This window comes from Megalops cyprinoides, chromosome 25 (assembly GCF_013368585.1).
Source record: "Megalops cyprinoides isolate fMegCyp1 chromosome 25, fMegCyp1.pri, whole genome shotgun sequence".
Taxonomy (NCBI): Eukaryota; Metazoa; Chordata; class Actinopteri; order Elopiformes; family Megalopidae; genus Megalops; species Megalops cyprinoides.
The window spans coordinates 12,424,287-12,441,812 of NC_050607.1; the positions used below are offsets into that span (position 1 = coordinate 12,424,287).

The window sequence follows — 17,526 nt, forward strand, 5'->3', positions numbered from 1 at the left end:
TATATTTGATAGAGTGACGTAATTACCGTCCTCACCTATGGCCATCCACCCCAAATTAAATGACGGTGATCACTCTCACCTAGCTCATCAGGCGCATTTCATTTTTTGCCCTTACTGGATTTGTCAAGATGGCCTGAAGTCTTTGTAGTGCAACCTTTAGCACTGACCCGGCCCCCTGCAAACCTGCGGGCCTTTGAACTGCAGCGGAGCGGCCTTTTGAAACGGGGAGTTGAAAGAGCAGGACATGGAAAGGGGAGCTTGAAAGTGGCGCTCTTTGAACCTGCTCCATTCAAAGGGCCACAGAGGGAACAGGCTGGTCCACAATGGGCCCGCTCTGGGTTACAGGAGGGTCCACACAAACAGGAGCTTCAGAGCGCTGGAGTGGCTCGTAATTACTGAACGAGTAAAGCATGGCACGGGCAGGCTCTCCACTGGTGCCATTGTTCATACGAGTGTCCTGAGTGATCACGAGGGTTCATATTGCTTTGTGCTTGGGAACCAATAATATAGCTTGTTTGCTCTTTGAGAGCCTGTAAGCCTGGATTTTTTTTTTTCCAAGCTGGTCCAGTCCTTTTCTAAGCAAAACACCCTGAAGAGTCCATTTTCCACCACTCGTATGACCACTCTTTCATCCAAGACATTTGGTAAAAGCGCACATAAGAGGTAGAATAAGAGTGGGGGGGGGTGGGGGGGGGGGCATCTTGTTTTCTGACCTGACATTGGCTGCCACCTACAGTACCTCACCCTTCATTGTTACATTGTCCTGATTCTCTGATCGTGAAAGATGCACATCATTTATGACCTTGCTCTGGCCACAGCCTTTTTAGCTCTTTGTATAGCCCTGTCCCCACCTACAGTGCAGAAGGAGACTAAAATAAGCCTCATCGCTCTGGAATAAGCCCCTCCCTCAAACCCACTGTCAGGTGACACTAATCTTTTAGAATAAAATGAATTTCGGTGTAAGTGCAAAATCGCCCTTAAACACTTTGAGACAGCGTCCGTGCCGGGTAAGAGCACTGAACAGCATCATGGACCCGGAGGAGGAGCTTGAAACACCAGGCCCTGGTCAGCACACTTAAACTGTGGTATCAGATGGCTCCAGAACACCAGAGAACATCAAGAGGAACTGTCCAGATGTTTTTGTCAGTCAATAGATTTGTCAATAAATCTGCCCCTGCTCAATTATAGATCCTGACCCTCCTGCTAATCTCTGTCCCATTGTACATGAGGTCCTCTCAGGCCCTGTTCCGGAAGCCTTAGTTCAGCTGAGGGTGCTGTGGCAGTGGATTCCAAACGATTCAAATTCCTGTGCACCTATCCACACCCCTACAGAGGGCTTCACAGGAGGACCCAATTAACTACATTATACATCATATATGTGCGCTCTTATTGATAAAATTTTAATTTACTTATGGATGCACAAGACTTTCTGAGGCTTTGAATAGCTTATTTAAAAAAATAAATAAGTAAAAGTACAGATCGAAAGAAAGTGCTTGGAAAGTAGTACATTTAAGCCCTCTACACACCAACCCGATGGCTCCCAATTAGCCAGGATTGGAGATTCTTGGGGACTAATTACCGATCTTTACAAGGCATACAGGACCAACGGCCCTCTCCTCAGCCTGCCCTGAGTCTGTGCAGAGAAGGCCAAATAAACACTCAGGAAGGCAGTAACACAGTCTTTTAACTATTTACAGCTGCATAATCCAGGGTCAGAGTTCATCTATACCCTGCAAACAGCAGATACAGAAAGTGTTAAAGATGTCCTTTTGAATTTACCTCGAACTGCAGTCCTTTTAATGGTATATAATCATAATGGGAGACTGACCATGGGCTTGTGTTGGTATTTGAGCATGTGAACTGTTACAAGAAATTCAAGCTCAATACACACTAAACTATGTTCTGCCTATCTACACAGATGTCTGCTGTAGTTGGAGCAGTATGTGTTCTGATTTGCTGGCTCATTATGAACATTCTTGAGGAGGTGTGGTCTGAAATGAAGCATGCGTCGCTGCTGTAGAAACAGACAGCACTAAAACCTCCTCTTACCAACTAGAGCTTCCAAGATGGAGGATCATACGAGATATCTTAATATGGTCTTCACCTCTAGGCTTTGTGTCCTCCCCTCCTGTAGAGGGCGTATTCTCTCCCATGACCTCTCTCTCTATGTCCCTCCCAGGCCGCTGGTACATCCGAGAGGGCTGGCTGAAGGCCGTGCCCCCTAAGGGTGCGGAGGCCAAGCCTAAGATGTTCTTCCTGTTCTCCGACATCCTGCTCATGGCCAAGCCCTGCAGCCCGCTGCATCCCACCAACGGCGACAAGTACGCCTGCCAGCGCGTCTACCCCCTCAAAGAGTGCACCGTGGACAAGGTGTTCGGCCACACCAGGAGTCAGGGAGGTCTGATCAGTGTGAGTGACTCTGGGCCCCAGAGAAGCCCCTTTGCAACTCAGACTACCAAGATCATCCTGTCCGTATTATGTATGTGTCTATGTAATTGTTTATTTGGCAAGACGGTCTCACTCAGAGGGGCACACAAGGCTGGGATGGTGTAAAAGCATAGCAGTGGAGCAAAAGTAGCATATGCGCTGAACATCCAGATTCACACTAAACATCAGCCTGAACGATAGTGCTAAAAGTAGAATGTGTAACATGATGTCTGGCAAGTATCTGCCAAAACAACACACTTGTATGATAAAGTATGTATGAACAGCGTGTGCGAGTTGTGGTAGAGTGAGCGGCGCATTTCCAAAAAGTTTCACCGGAAGTGTCGCCCCGCAGCATGGATGCAGGTGACGACAGAGGGCGTTTTGTCAGTTCTGTTGAAGGCTGTATTGTATACATGCTTCATATTTGCATGGAAATGCTTTAATGCTGTAGGGTAAACTTAGCAACACAAAGAAGCTTGACAAATCTTAATTTACATGAGTATGGCTATAGTATACTGTTTAGTAGTGCAGTTTCAGGTCTCCAGTTAGGAAACTTAACAAGGATTACAGCACATAATAAAATATAGGTGATTACATTTGCTGATGACTCCTGGACATACGGGAGATAGTTATCCTCCAGCGCCAAGTAATCGCAGACTTTGATGCATGGTAGTGTTTTTTTGTGTTTGTTCTCACTGATCAAAGGGCCAACAGGAGGTCGATGGTGGGCCACTATCTGACTAGTCCTGTGACTCGTCTACCTTCATATGCTAAGCGGGGTTCACCCCTCTCCTGTCGTGCAACAGAGTGACACCTGGTGATCATTTGTTAGAGGTCACCTGCCTGCCACGCCACATCTTTTTTTTTAACATGGGTTCTTCCTCTTCTCCTCCCCTTTTAAATGTCAGGGAGAGCGCTGGAGCCCATCTTTACCTCCTCATTATCTGAAGGATATGGTTGTCAGAAACACACATGCATAGGCTGATGAATGTGTTGTCACTGATATTTCAATGTAGATGTTTTGGTTTTTCTATACTCATTCGTATGTATTTGCTGTTGCTGTAACTGTACATGGCTAGCTTTTTCCCTGTAGTTCCTCATGGTTATTTCAGGGCAGTTGACCTCCAGCATGTGTTCTGTAGTGTGTAGCTATGCAATGTATAAGTATTTATCCCCACTAGCTCCAGGGTCCTTGTGTTTCTTTACACTGACTGCATAATCACCTCCTTCGCTTAGTTTGGCGTGGTGAATTTGACTGCACAGGACTCGAATTTTGGGTGGTTTTTGTGTCTTGGGTGCAGCCCCAATGCCATGGAATTCCTGCTCTGTTTTAATTCATCTGTAGCTTACAATCTGATGCGATTTTCTCACTGAAAAACTTGCATTTTGGGAGGACTTTGTGTCTTTCCTGGGTTTGCCCTCAGTTCCATAGAATCTCTTTTCTTTTTGTGAGTGCTCTCAAACTTACAGTGTGATGCGATTGTATGACTGAAAGTTAGAGTGTTTATGACATAAATTTAAACAACCCCAATATAAAATGTTCTAATGAATGTGGACATATTCTTCAGCTCGCAATGAGAGGGCGAATCCGTGAAGAGAGTAAGTGGGTGTTAGATAAAGCTGAGGATGCTGAGAGATTGCTGGTGCACCCGCAGATAAAGTTGAGCCCCAGTAATTAAAGTTCACTCGTGTCCCAGTTTATACATTAAAGAAAACTGAAAAAGACATGAAATGCCACTGTATTTTCCTCTGTTAATTTTGCATCAGTCTAACGATTCTCTCACTGCGATGGCAAATCAAACGTATTCAAATGTGGAACAATTCCCCCCTGAATGCTCTCCCTCTCCCTCTCCCTCTCTCTCACACACACACGCGCATGCGCACACACACACACACACACACACACACACACACTCACACCCCCCTCACTTCGCGGCTCACACGCGTGCAGTTTGCCAGCTCAGATAATTACCGCAGCAGTAAATATACATCACTTATTTATTATTCTATTTGTTGGGAGCCCCTTTAACACTCCGCCTGGTTCCCAGGGCACTGAGTCACACAGTGCTCTTTACTTTAGAGATTTCGAGATGCAGCCGGCTCCTGGCGGCTGCTTGGCTGGTTTTGATTGGGTGAACCAGGATCTACATTACTCATGTTTCGTGTTTGTTTTGGTGGTTTGCGTTTGATATTAGATGTAATATTAATTTCGTCCACTACCGTTGGACTGCCAAGGCCCGAAGAAAACATTGCGCCGTTCTGGATGCCATTTTCCACTCCCGGCGCGATGGTTTCAGTGCTTCAGAAATGGTATATGCTGGCCTGACAAACCTGGGCCGCTTTGGCCGCCTGTATCCCTTTCTGCAATCTGAGCATGGGGTAAAAGGATAGGTGCATTGGAATTAAAGTTTTGAAGTAAGAGGCAACAGTGGTGCATTGCGTCTGTGATGCAGTTTCCTGGTATTGTAAAAAACTTTGAAGAAACTTTTGCGTTCTTACAGTACGGCACCTTTTTTTTTTTCGGTTTCCCTCTGTGTTTTTGAATCGAGGCCTACAGATCTCACTTCACATTAGGGCTGCAGAAAGCAGAGGCAGAACTCCTGATGGCTTGTGTTTGTTCTGCAGTTTAAAATGTTGTTTCTTCCCTCTCCTTTCCCGGGTGCGTGGCGGGTTATCGCGGTCGGCGTAGGCTGCTCAGTTTTGACAGTTACCTCTTGTTTTGAGAGCGCTGACAGGCAGGGCAGGAGGGAGATGCTAATGTTCCCTCAGGGCCAACGCCTCTCCCCCCCCCCAGTCCCTGAGGTCGGATATGACACGCGCCCGACTCGTCCCAAGCCCCGTACGAGCGGTCCGCCCTCGTCAACACGAGGCGTCACAAACGCTTGCCGCCTCGACGTCTGTGAGATTGACAAAGTGGATTGCTCCCTCCGGACGCGCGATATCAAAGCGCTGGGTGAGGGGCGTGGATGCGCTCTTCACCTCCGGGGGTAACCTATCCCAGCCTATCCCAGTGTGCCGTGTTTTGGGCTTTTGTCTACAGGTCCCTGATCGGATCTGAACAACTTGCCGAGGCGCAGTGCAACACAACGCAACACTATGCAAAGCGTACCGACATGCACACAAGCACACGCTGTGTTCTGTACTTATACGGTCGGCTGTGCAACACGACCTGTAGGTTTGTAGCTCTACTCTTTACTTGTGTACATGCGCTGGCATTGGAAGCATGTGCTGTAGGGGTTACAGCCCTTTCCTCCATACCAGAAGTTCATGGGTTCCCATTCCTATTGCAATGCTGCTGCTGCACCCAGAAGGAACAGACTGCAGCTTACATATTCTGTAACCCATTAAGACTGCACTAGAGGTCCTGTTGGGGTAAAATGTATGTTTATAAGCATTGTGTGTTGAAAATTAAGTGGTCAGAGCATTAGACCTGTCACCAGAGGGTTGTGAGTTCTAATTACAGATGGGAGTGGATCTCAGTAGCTCCAATGAGGCCTCATATAAACATGCTCTGGAGTAAACTGCATGTACGTGAGTTTCATCATTTGCCCAGGAGATTAATAATATGTTTTGGGTGCATGAAGATGGAGGAAATGGTGTATTAATGAGAGTCTGGCTCGGCTCTTTAAACAGCTGTACACTGTTTAAAGGCCCCCGCAAACTTTAAAACATAAAACAAACATTATTCTGGATAAAGGCATACTTAAAGGCTCAGCCCACTGGCTTTGTAAAACAGAGACTGTGTGTGTGTTTTTTTTTTTTCCCTCCCCTCCCTCCAAGCACCTCTTACATGTAGAGTTGACTAAATATACACAATACCCATTTGTAAAAGTGCACTGTTTACAGTTTGTGTGACTCGCTGAGGAGAAGTCAGACGGCTGCAGTCCCAGGAGTGGGATTGTAGTGTCAGAGTGCGGGTGACGCTCCAGACAGAGATTGATGTCTGACAAGGTAGGAACATTTGCATCCGTATAAATCATTCAAAACCCACACTCAGAGTGTGTGAAAAGAGCACCAGGTTACAAAAACAAACAAAGGAGCCAGGGATATAAATAATATTTTCCTTTTTTGGGGGGTGGGGGGGGGCAGGGGTGGCAGTGCACTATATGTGTTTTTTCGTCTTCAGAACTGTGCGCTGTTGGGCACAGTGGAGGAACAGTTTCTGTAACTCCAACTCTCAAAGAAGGTCATCCACGTGTGGCAGAGGAGAAATTCATTTGAACTGCTTGGTCAAATGGTTTTGACCCAACCAGGGACAAACTGTACCTCACCACACACTGTGTAAAATGTCACGGGGGTATATGCGCCTCAGGAGACGTTGTGTAGATGCGATTTCATATTTTGGAGCAAATGTATTTGTAATTTTGTCGTGTTCATTCAGAGGAAGATTTTAACCTAGTTAAAGGAAGCGCTGAGCTCTCAGAGTTCTTCACAACAGGTGGTACAAACAGGTGAGAGCAAGGTCATGTTCACGTGTGTTCTCCTGCTTTGAAGGGACCTTCACCTGTCCTCTTATCCTTCAACTCTGTGTTCACAGGCAAACAAGAGCAGCCATTTGCTGGGCTTTGATTGGAAGGTGGTTTCAGATATGTTCGGAACCTTGCTTATCCTGTCTTATTGTCAGTGCAAAGGAATGTGAGCCCACAATTTTTTTTTTTTTTTTTTTTTTAGAAAAGTTCAGCGATGTGAGCTACGAGTGTTTTTTCACAAGGAGGAATTTGGTGGCCTGATATGGTTTGTCGTCCCTCTGAGGAACATATCAGTAAAAGCTGCTTTCACTCCTGGGGCAGGAGCAGCGCTTCTGACCGATGACGTTTACAGGATCGTTACCTGTCCTCACCAGCACCGCGGGGGCCCCGCGCCATGACGACACGTCTCCGAGACTCCACTCGTTATTTCCGCGCCTCGGCGGGGGCCCGTCCCGTCCCGTCCTGACGGGACGCTAAAAGCTCAGACGCTTATCAGATTAGGCCAAAGATCCGTTCCTTCCTTCCTTCCAGTAAATACATCTTCCTCAGGCCTGCCACCCTTTTCATTTAAGCAGTTAGCGTTATCTAACGGAAGAAATGGCATTTCATTACCTTGTTATCCTATAAAGCCAAAATGCATACTCAATAACATTAAGGGTAATTTCTCATAAAGACACATTATCGATCCAAGGCCCTACCTGTAAGCAGGGAAAATTGCCGTCAGCACTCCCGAGCCCTTTGCATCAGGGCCTGAAGAATTAAAGAAAAATTACATTTGACAGCAGTAAATGTGCGCCAGCAATCCCGGCCGCCAATTTATATGCAAAACGAAAAGGCCTTTATGAAAATTTCCTCCATTTTCTCACGCATATTTGGAAGAGAAAAGTTTTTTTTTTTCCTCTCTCTCTCTTACTCTCACTCTCACTCTCTCTCTCTTTCTCTCTCCCACTCTGTCCCCCCTTCTCTCTCCCTCTTCCTTTTTCTGTGTGCGTTTCTCCCTAATATCCCTGCTACTTAAATATTACACTGCATCCACAGCAGACTGCCTTTGATGTATAAATAATCAAGCTAAATTATGTGCAGTGTGGAGGCCCAGGCTCTGCCATTCCTATTTTACAAAGTAATTTCTACCCTAGAGGGTCAAATTTCCTGACAAATTCTTAATTACCACGCTGCAACAGAAGTGGAATCTATTTGTGCATAAATCACCATCGTTCCCAAGTGGCAAGTAACTAATATTATCAGCCATTTCGCTTGGCCCGCTCAGTGAACTCTGTAATTAGATAATACTTTTGATGATGGTACATTTGAAATCTTAATCCATTTAATTTTTTATGAGGTCCCCCCCCCTTCCCTTTATTTTAATAGGGATATGTTGGTGACCGCTGCCTATTTAACCATCATTAAAATTCTGTCCACAGCCGTAATAAAGATTAAAGATTACTAATATGACGTTCATAACCTCGCCTGTTTTCCATATAACCAGGGCTCCAGGTAAATGTGAAAGGTCATTTAATATGCGGGGCACTAATTATAATCCCCTCTAATAGGTTCCTGTTGTAATTATTCTGGTATAAAACCCCCATTGTTTGGGGCTGGAGCTGCTGTTTTCATATTTGACATGTGTAATGTCGGGGTAAACCTCCCTTAATGTGTGATTTTCTCTTACCCTAGAAAGAAAGAGCCCTCCCTCTCAAGTGCGGAAATAACGCCGACCTCATGCCTCTACAGCACGAGTTCTCAGTGCTCATTCATGCTCTGTAGTTAAGATCAGCGGCCGCGTATTTTTAGTATCAATATGTAACGTACACGCTGGTATGCAGCGGCCTTGTCCTACGTTGGAGTGTAGGAGTCCGGTTTCCTCACCTGGTCTTATCTGACCTTGGCTCGCAGGAAAGACACAGCTTGAATATTAAGAGTCCCGTCGTGATGGATACAAATGCAGTGACGTAACAGCTGAGGTTTAAAGCAGGCCGCCGCTCCACTCACGCCCTCCTCCTCCTCCCCTTTACCGGCTTTTGCAAACAGTGCCCTGATCCCACCCCCACACTTTTACATGATAACCAGGATGAGTGTGGATGAACTCCAGTATCCCAGGGTGCACCAAGGGGTGTTGATAATGCGGGATCCTCTCACGGTTCCCAGTCCCATGGAAGAGCACCCTGCTCATGTACAGTAAGCCCCTGGTGGGTGGGGGCGGAGCGTCACTTTACACCATTTGCATTGACATTTAGAACCCTCGCCAACAGGGCCTCTGATTAAGCTGTACAGACTGCATGGAGAGGTGCAGTCCACTCCCCGACCTGAGCCCCAGTGCAGGCCAGTGCACGCTCCTCTGCCTCCTCTCCTCTCTTCTCCCTGTCTGATCACTCCCTTTCTTTCTTTCCCACCTTGCCTTTCTTAGCTCTTAATATACTCATGTTGTGCACTCATTTCATCCTGTTACACGCAGAAGCAGCCAGTGTGATAACTCATGAAAGCAGTGATTGCAGCCTGCTTCCGTCTCAGAGTGCTTCCTCTTACTGGGTGTGGGCTGCCCCCTGTTGATAGGATGATGCAATTGATCCAAAGTCCACGCAGCAGCAGGGAAATATGGCGTGTGCCTGTTGTCAGAATAAACCCCAGACGAAAGAACAGACTTAATGGTGTAAACAGACTTATGGGTGTAGTTCTGGCGGAATGGCAAAATATCCTTTATGATCAATTGAGTATCCAGAAGCACAGTGGAGCCATTGGAATGTGAGGCGTAGATATTACCCAGCATGCACTTCTCCTCAATACAGTGCAGGCCACTTACATGAATCAACAATAAAAATCAATAGCTTATAATGGTCAAAACTGTTTGAGGCAAAGCAGTGAAACCAGCCGCCTTCTAGAATTACAGCAACGGCCTCTAAGGACCATAGCATAACATAGCATAGTATACGACTAGTATTGTTCCTGAACACTGGAAGTGCACTGTAAGGTCTTTCCACTGTTCAGGTGGCCAGACTGTAACTACAGTTAGACATGACAGGAGATGCATGGAGCATCGTCAGCATGTTCAAACACAGTGAGGGCCCTTGTCATCAGGCTCTAGTGCTTTGTTGCAGTCAGACCGGTGTGAGCCGGACACTGGAGTGCTTTATGCAGCTGCCTTAGTTGTGACTTTCTTCAGTCTCTTGCATTCAGCCGCAGCTAAATGGCCATCCTTATGCAGCTGGCCCCAGGGTTTGCAGTGCAAGCACCACAGCATCCTTCTAACGTATCTGTGAGGTTGGTTACATAACGGCAGCACCTGCTGCAGCAAGTCAGTCTCCCATCTCTCCTCGACCGAAGAACACGCTCTTAGAGCAGGGTTCTGTGTTCCTCCATTCCAACACAGAATGGCGGTTTCTGCTTTATTCCAACACAGAATGGCGGTTTCTGCTTTATTCCAACACAGAATTGCGGTTTCTGCTTTATTCCAACACCGAGTGTAGCTGTTTCTTTCATGCATTGTCACATGTAACAATATTAGAGATGATGGTACTCAGTCGATGTTTTTTATTAATATTTCCCTCCATTTCGGCTTATGGTGCTGGGGGGCCGGGGGGGGGGGTGGGAGAGAGAGAACAGGTCATTTCCACAGACGTGTGGGAGAAAGACAAGCACTTGAGCCCCATTAGTGACAAGAACTTGTCTGGGAGACAGAGGATTCCGATTTATAATGATCTTAAACGAAACTGAAGCCAGGCCTCCTCAGACCTCTCCCTCCCCACTCCTCTGTCTCTCTGTCTCTCTCTCTCTCTCTGGCAGCGCAACCCACAGCTAACGCCGGCTCCTCTCTCTCTTTCAGCTGACCTTCACTGAAGACAAACTCCTGCTGATGTCCAGCGACCAGGAGGACATCAACGACTGGTACCGGAGCCTGTCCGCGGCCATCGGGTACGCATCGCCCAACCCCCTCCCCCCCACTCACGCCCCCACCACCCAACGCTGGCCTGACTGACCTTGCCGATGCCCCCCCCCCATTCCCCCTTCCCCCCTCCCAAGAAGAGGTGGCCGCGGCTGCATTGATCAGTCCCCCTAGCACATGACAGTCTCTGCCTTAATTGAATCCCAAAAGGGGGGCCAGGCCGGGCTATCATTACTGGGGCCAGCCGATAGCTGCTCATTAAAGGAGCAGCACAGCCTGCGCGGCCGGGCTAATTAGTTTATTATACAGACACCTTGACGAGGGGAGACGTTGTCATCTTGCCCTTTATTGCACAGGGGACGTTGTTAGGAGTTGAATCAGCCGGCCTGCGGGGTGGTCATTACCGGGGGTCGGGCCTGCTGTTCCGACGCTGACAGGGTTGTGGCCGGGGTCGCACTAAAAAGATAAGAGCTCACCTGAAGGAAGGAGACGGGAGAGTGGGGGGGCGAGGGAGGGGGGGGGCGGGGTCACTGCAGGTGGGGGCAGCCAGATGGCAGCGGGAAGAGAGTGTTAATACCCCCCTGTTTCTTTTGGCACACCTACAGTACGGGCTTCCAGCGCGCGGAGGGAGGAGCGGTCCCCGCGCGCCTGCGGTCCCAGCTGTCACTTTGATAGATACTGGAGACGTGGCGCTCCTCTCGAGGACCCTGACATTAATGACACGCCGCTAATGACCGCAGAGAACCTGGAGATTCATTATTGAGCCAGGGAGAGAGAGAGAGGCTGAGAGACGGAGCCTCACAAGTGTCTTGCGGGCGGATATTTTAGCACTGTGCCTGTCTGCGGCAGATTTTTGTTGTTGTTGTTGTTGTTTTTTGGCCTCAGCAGAACAAGGCAGCCACAGAAAGGGGACGTGTTCCTCACTCACGCACGAAATGAGTGAGCCTTTCCTGCAGTTACAACATCTTATCACTAGAGGGCGAAATAACTGGAAAAGTTGTTGTGGCTGCCTAACAGTTCAGATATTTTTCCAAATGCTTCCCTTAGATGTATTGGTGTAAGTTCATACCAATACCAGTGCATACTTACATTGAAGGTATGGAGGTATGGAGATTCAGGTGCATTTTGTGTCAGGCACCCAAAGTAACCATGACCTGAAACTGTGACACCACCCCCCACCCCCTCGGTCACAAATGCACTTTCTGTTCCCTTAATCCTTGTGTGTGTGTCACAGTCTGTGATCTCCATCAAATATCCAACGGCCACTCTCCCCCTTTGCTGATTGACACATGTAAGCTTTTGCTTTCATCTCCGGGCCCCTTGCAGTGTGTGGAACGAGTTGGGAAGGGGCAATTAGGAGCTCATTCCACACGACTCTTCCTCATTAAGGCCAGCCCATTGTCTGCCCCGCCTTCTATTCCTGATATAAAGAGCAAAAGATATTACGCTTTGATATTAATATCACCCCCGTCTAAGCCACCACTCCTTTTGATACTAATTGGCCCTGATCGCTTTTTTGTCCCTGGTAATTAAAGGTGTTCTTTGGGGGTGAATTTTGTGATTGTTATGGGTGACAGTAGGTTTGCTTTCACCCCCCTCCCAAAACTAATTTCTTCAGATGTGTCTTTTTGAAAGGGTCGCCCCAGTTTCCATCCCCTCTGTGTTAACTCGTGTGCTTGTTAATTACCCCCTGATGGGTGTTAAACGGACACATCTTGGCATAGAGGAACTCAGAAGTTCTCCCGGCTCATCAATTAATGGATCTGCCTATTAAGCTGCAGCACTTTGAACACATTTTTGTGTTTTTTCACAGAAATATCAAACAAGCAAAAACACCAAATTTAAATCCTCCTCAGCATTATTCCTGTGTTTCTGAGGAAGGCCATCTGTTAAATACTTTGGATCATTACTGATAAGCACTACATGGAGTATATCACTAGATGTCTTGCATATAAGAGTTTAATGTGATTGCACACTGTACAATGTAGTCAAGTTCAAGGAATGAGAATGTCTATCATTTTAAATGCAATAAAATACCAAATGAAATGTGCCTGTTAAATTTGGACATTAGAGTATATTGTTACATAACAGTATGTGTGGTTTTGTTGAGGAATACATTGTGGTAGGATACATTATGTTGCAGGGCAGAAAAACTTCATTGTATTCTCAGGAGGGAATATCGTTCACTGTACCGTAACTATCAGTCTTGCAAAATCTATACCGCCTGTTCATACAGGTAATTAATAATCATAATATCTTTGTTTTCCTTTACTAATCGGTATCAAAGTTCCTTTTACAGCAATTTGTACAAGCTGGTGTCATTGTTACCGATGTTTGTGGAGAAACACAATCCTCTGCTTTATTTCCACTGCTGGCGTCCCGGCCGGTGTCAGTCTCATAGACTATCGACTTCCTGCGCAGGGGAGAAACAGCCACACGCTTCCTGTGGTATTTGAGTGTTCTGCAAAACTTTAAATCACGGAAAGGTTTTTTTTTTTTCATGCAGGAGACCGTTTTGCGTTGTTGAGCAGATAGAGACAGAAAGACACACACACACACACACACACAGCTTTGAGGCAGAGCAGTCGATCAGTCTTTATTGAATCGATGCACTCAGCGACAGCTCCTCGCAAGGTTAAAAGTGGCACCTCCCCTGCCCCGCCCGTGGCGGCCCGTCCTGGTTAAGGATAGGGGCTCTTAAAGGAAATCGGGGCGCCCCAATGTGGGCAGACAGGCGAGTCCAATACAAAGGCTCCTGGATGTCCCAAACAGCCATGCACATCACTCTGATACTGATGTTCAGATCAGCTTTCCAATGGTGACATTGCTTCTGGAAACTGAGTGGGGAGAATGCAGAGAACAGTTATTTAATCCTTGTAGATTTTAGGTTTTAGATGTGTGTAATTGTTATCAGCAGTTGTATTGTGTATTTTTCTGGTGTAGCTGGTGTATTTGCTCTATACTATGACTTCTGCTAATATACTGGTATTGCTTTGACACTTCATATTTTTGTCATGGAAATTAAGTATTTTTTTGAGTTCGAATTTCAAATTATTGTTTTTTTTTTTCCTCCTATGCTTAATTATTAAAAAATAAATGCAACCAGGTTCTCAATAGGTCAACATTGGTTTTCATGCATATTCATATTCATACAATTTGTACAATCACAGCATTATGAAAGAGAATAAAAAATATTTTTGTCCATGTTAATACAGATTGGAGAGTGAGGTGTCATGAACCACAAAATGGGTGGAACCATTGTGTGCTGTTTATGACTCTGATTTCAACCAAGTGTTTTGATTAGTTCATGCAAGTAAGTGTTTGACAGCACAATGGTCCATCCACCAGTTATGGCGGTTCGTGAACACTCGCTCTCCCATCCTTACTTGTGAAACCTCTATGACGCGATAAAGGTGAATGCTGTGATGTAATTTCCTCTCCCTGTGCGAGCAGGCAGCTCAGGTCGCGGAACACGGCGGTGCACCGGAGAGACGACCTGTGCCGACGACCCCTGCGGTCCGCTGAGGACCGCAGCGAGCCCAACACCCCCGCGGCCCCACCCCCCAGCAGGAAGAGGGCCATGGTCAGCACACTCCCTTCATAACCCACATTCCGACTTTACCACAGTTAAAACCTCCCTGATGCGGCATCCCACTCCACACACACAGCTCTTTAGGCAGAAGCCATTGAGCGCAGCAGGGGGCGTGCTGATGTGCAGTGTCTCCAAGGCTAACGGGAGCACTCCTCGCTTTGCTGCGGCTCTGATCCCGTTTTAAGTTTACACGTCTGGCGGCCCTCGGCGGCTGCGCGGCTGTGTAATTAGAACGCCTCTGATAGCGCGCGGAAGCCGGAGAGTATAGCGGGGAGTGTAGCAGTCGGCGGGCGTGCTGTCAGACGCGGCGTTTGTTCTGCTCGGAGGAGGCGCGGGCGCCGTTAATGCAAAACAAACAGGGTATTACTGCTGTCAAGTGTTCCAGGGCTCTCTCCCAGCACGCGCCCGCTGCCCTGCCTGCTGCAGCGCCCCTCCCCCCCAGGCTGTTAGGCGCTGGCGGAGGGGGCGACAGGCCAAACTGATTCCGAAACCCGCTCCCCGCGTGGTTCGGCACACCGGAGTGGCGCAAACCCCCCCCCCCCCGGGGGTCGTTTCCCACCCTCACAGTTACAGTAACACATCCCCCGATCCCCACACACCTCTGTCCCCTGAACAGCACCCCTAACGTGCGCGCCTGAGTGAGATGCACTTGGCAGAAGGGTCGGGACATGTGCCCGGCTGCAGGACACCTTTAACAGACCCGCCTTCGTTATGCTGACGAGGCATCGCCCGCAGCGAGGGTCCGAATCCGAATAAATGCACCGTCCATGAGTAGTCTTCCCCCCACACCCCCACATCACTTTCCTCCCTCCCTGCACAGGGAGACAGCTGTTCCTGGTGTCAGAGTGCTGATTGCTTGAAAAGGTGCCCATGGACTGAATTAGCGAGCCACCCAGGGGCCGTAACGTGCATCAGGGGAACCGACCCCCTTCCCACCCTCATCCCCGTCTCTCCCTTCCTGTCTCTCCTTCAAAGCCTGGGGCCTGAGCTTTGTTCCGTGTGTCGCCCCCCTCAGGTCACAGCCGAGCCCAAGGAGCAGAGCCGCGACCCCTGCAGCCCCCGCTCCCCTGCGGGAGGGGGCCAAGGCAGCGCCTCGAAAAGGATGAAGCTGTCAGAGGCTCCTGCGGCAAGGTACCCCGCGCTCGACATCCAGGGTCAGACCCGAGACCCCCCCCCCCGCCCCCCCCCCCCCATCACCAGGACCAGGGGAGGAATTAAACATTTATCAACCCCCTTAATTAGCTGGCCAGTTTGTCAAACTTACAGGGACCCCTTTCTTTCCCCGTGCCCCTTCCATTGTTTATTTATTTATTTACCGGCTCCAATCTGACAGCCAATTACAGCACCAGAAGAACAAAAGGGAAAACCAAAAAAGGCAGAAAGTATAAATTATGTAGGTGGTGGCGAGGTTGTGAGGAGATATCAATGGCACACTGGTGGTGTGATCTGTTTGTGAGGTATCAAGGCCCCGTCAGGAGCCCTGACAGTGTCCTTAATCACCACAGATCCTATACCTCTCTGTTTGTATTGCTGCTCTTTTTGAAACAGGGGTGGCTAATTTCTCTGCTGTAATTGAATGAGAAATGTTGCAGAATAATTTCCATTGTAAGTGTGAGGGCATTTAATTTATTAAGAAGGGAGAGATTCAGAGAACCTCCATGGCGTGCATCTGTTGTCTCATTAGAAAAAAGTGGCATTCTGGGAACCGTAGTTCTGTGGTGAGTGTGTTCCATCAGCAGTAGGTAAGTGAGAGAGCCCAAGGACTGTGAAAGCCTGCCACCTTGAGGGACATAATTACAGGCAGCTTTTACTTCATCATTGATTTACCTTTTAACAGTCCTGTTTTGTTTAATTCCTACAGCTTTAATAGGTGAAGGGTGATGTGTTCTTTTAGGATTTTTTGGCAAGGATGGCTATGATGCAAAAACAAAAATAAAGCACATAATTCACTATTGGGCATTTTTTGTGTTAGATCTTGTTCATCAAAAGATTATTAGCCATGTAGAGGTTTGTCCCCACTGTTAAAATTCCTCTTGTGTTTGAACACTGATGTACTGAACTAACAGAAACTAACTAGCATGTCTTCAGATAGGCAGGGCTCTGTGTTAGCCTCTTAGTTTCATAAGCGATGACAATGAAATGTTTCACAGGAAATGTGCTGCAAGGCTCTGTTCAAAACCTCTTAACCTGTGAACTCTGACCTTCCTCACCCAGTTCTCAGGAGTCAGCCGGATCCAGCTGTGTGATTCTGTAACGGGCTTCTGGGAGGCGCCAGGCCTGACCGCCGCCCTGTCTCCAAAGAGCTGCGGAATATCTGACACTGGGAACTGAGACAGGAATGTGGTTAAGAATGAGGTTAGAGGAATATCAGGGTATCAGTGCTCACTGACTTATATATTTAGGCAGACCTGATTAACCAGTGCATTTCCAGTCAACCTTTAAAAAAAATGTATCCTTATTAAACTGCTTCAGTGGCTTTTCTCTGCCTGAAAAATACTAAATGTGATGATGATCATATACCAAAGGACATCAAACTGAATGTTTGAGTGTTTTCTTTTCTATTCATATTTTATTTGAAACATTTTAATGTGTTTGATCAATGCAATGAAGAGTTATGCTCTCGGCCTGTCATCTCATATTGATGTGGTTTTATAACGGATTTATGAAGTGTTTGTTAACACATACTACTTCAATATTATGGCTGCCAAACACTGTTTTACTAAACATGTGCGTGATGATATATGGATGTATATCAGACACCTTTTGTGGAGATGGTTATAAGTTGTGCAATAATGGAGTAGGTGAGTGGAAGCAATTTACACTGTGTCCGTATACATTGATTACTATTGAATTAATTCATTAAACTACTGAAAAGATTATTTAAATATCAGGTAATTGTTGTTCCTGTAGTAATGGCAATCATAAGAACAATCATAATAATATATACAGCAGGTATTTATATTGATACTGTAGCATTTTTTCATTGATACTGATTGATCTTCACTCATTAATTTTGACATTTTTGTGACTTGTAGCCGTTTAATTGTTATATCATTATGTTCAGGTTAACATTTAGATCCCTTCTCCTTAAGATTGTATGTTTTAAGTGAGACCTGTACTCCTTTATTTTTCTTTTCATTAACTGTATGTGCCAGCGCTGG

General features: G+C 47.0%; 1 protein-coding gene across 1 annotated transcript in view; it reads left to right on the top strand.

Moving 5' to 3' along the window:
* arhgef39 (Rho guanine nucleotide exchange factor (GEF) 39) overlaps positions 1 to 16,842 on the top strand; it is a 49,540-nt gene extending 32,698 nt beyond the window's left edge. The window contains exons 8-12 of the mRNA XM_036520503.1: positions 2,180 to 2,409; positions 10,714 to 10,802; positions 14,227 to 14,356; positions 15,381 to 15,496; positions 16,580 to 16,842. Coding sequence (XP_036376396.1) covers positions 2,180 to 2,409; positions 10,714 to 10,802; positions 14,227 to 14,356; positions 15,381 to 15,496; positions 16,580 to 16,619 — 605 coding nt within the window. The 3' untranslated portion in view covers positions 16,620 to 16,842. The remainder of the gene's footprint in view (positions 1 to 2,179; positions 2,410 to 10,713; positions 10,803 to 14,226; positions 14,357 to 15,380; positions 15,497 to 16,579) is intronic.
* Positions 16,843 to 17,526: the final 684 nt, after the last annotated feature.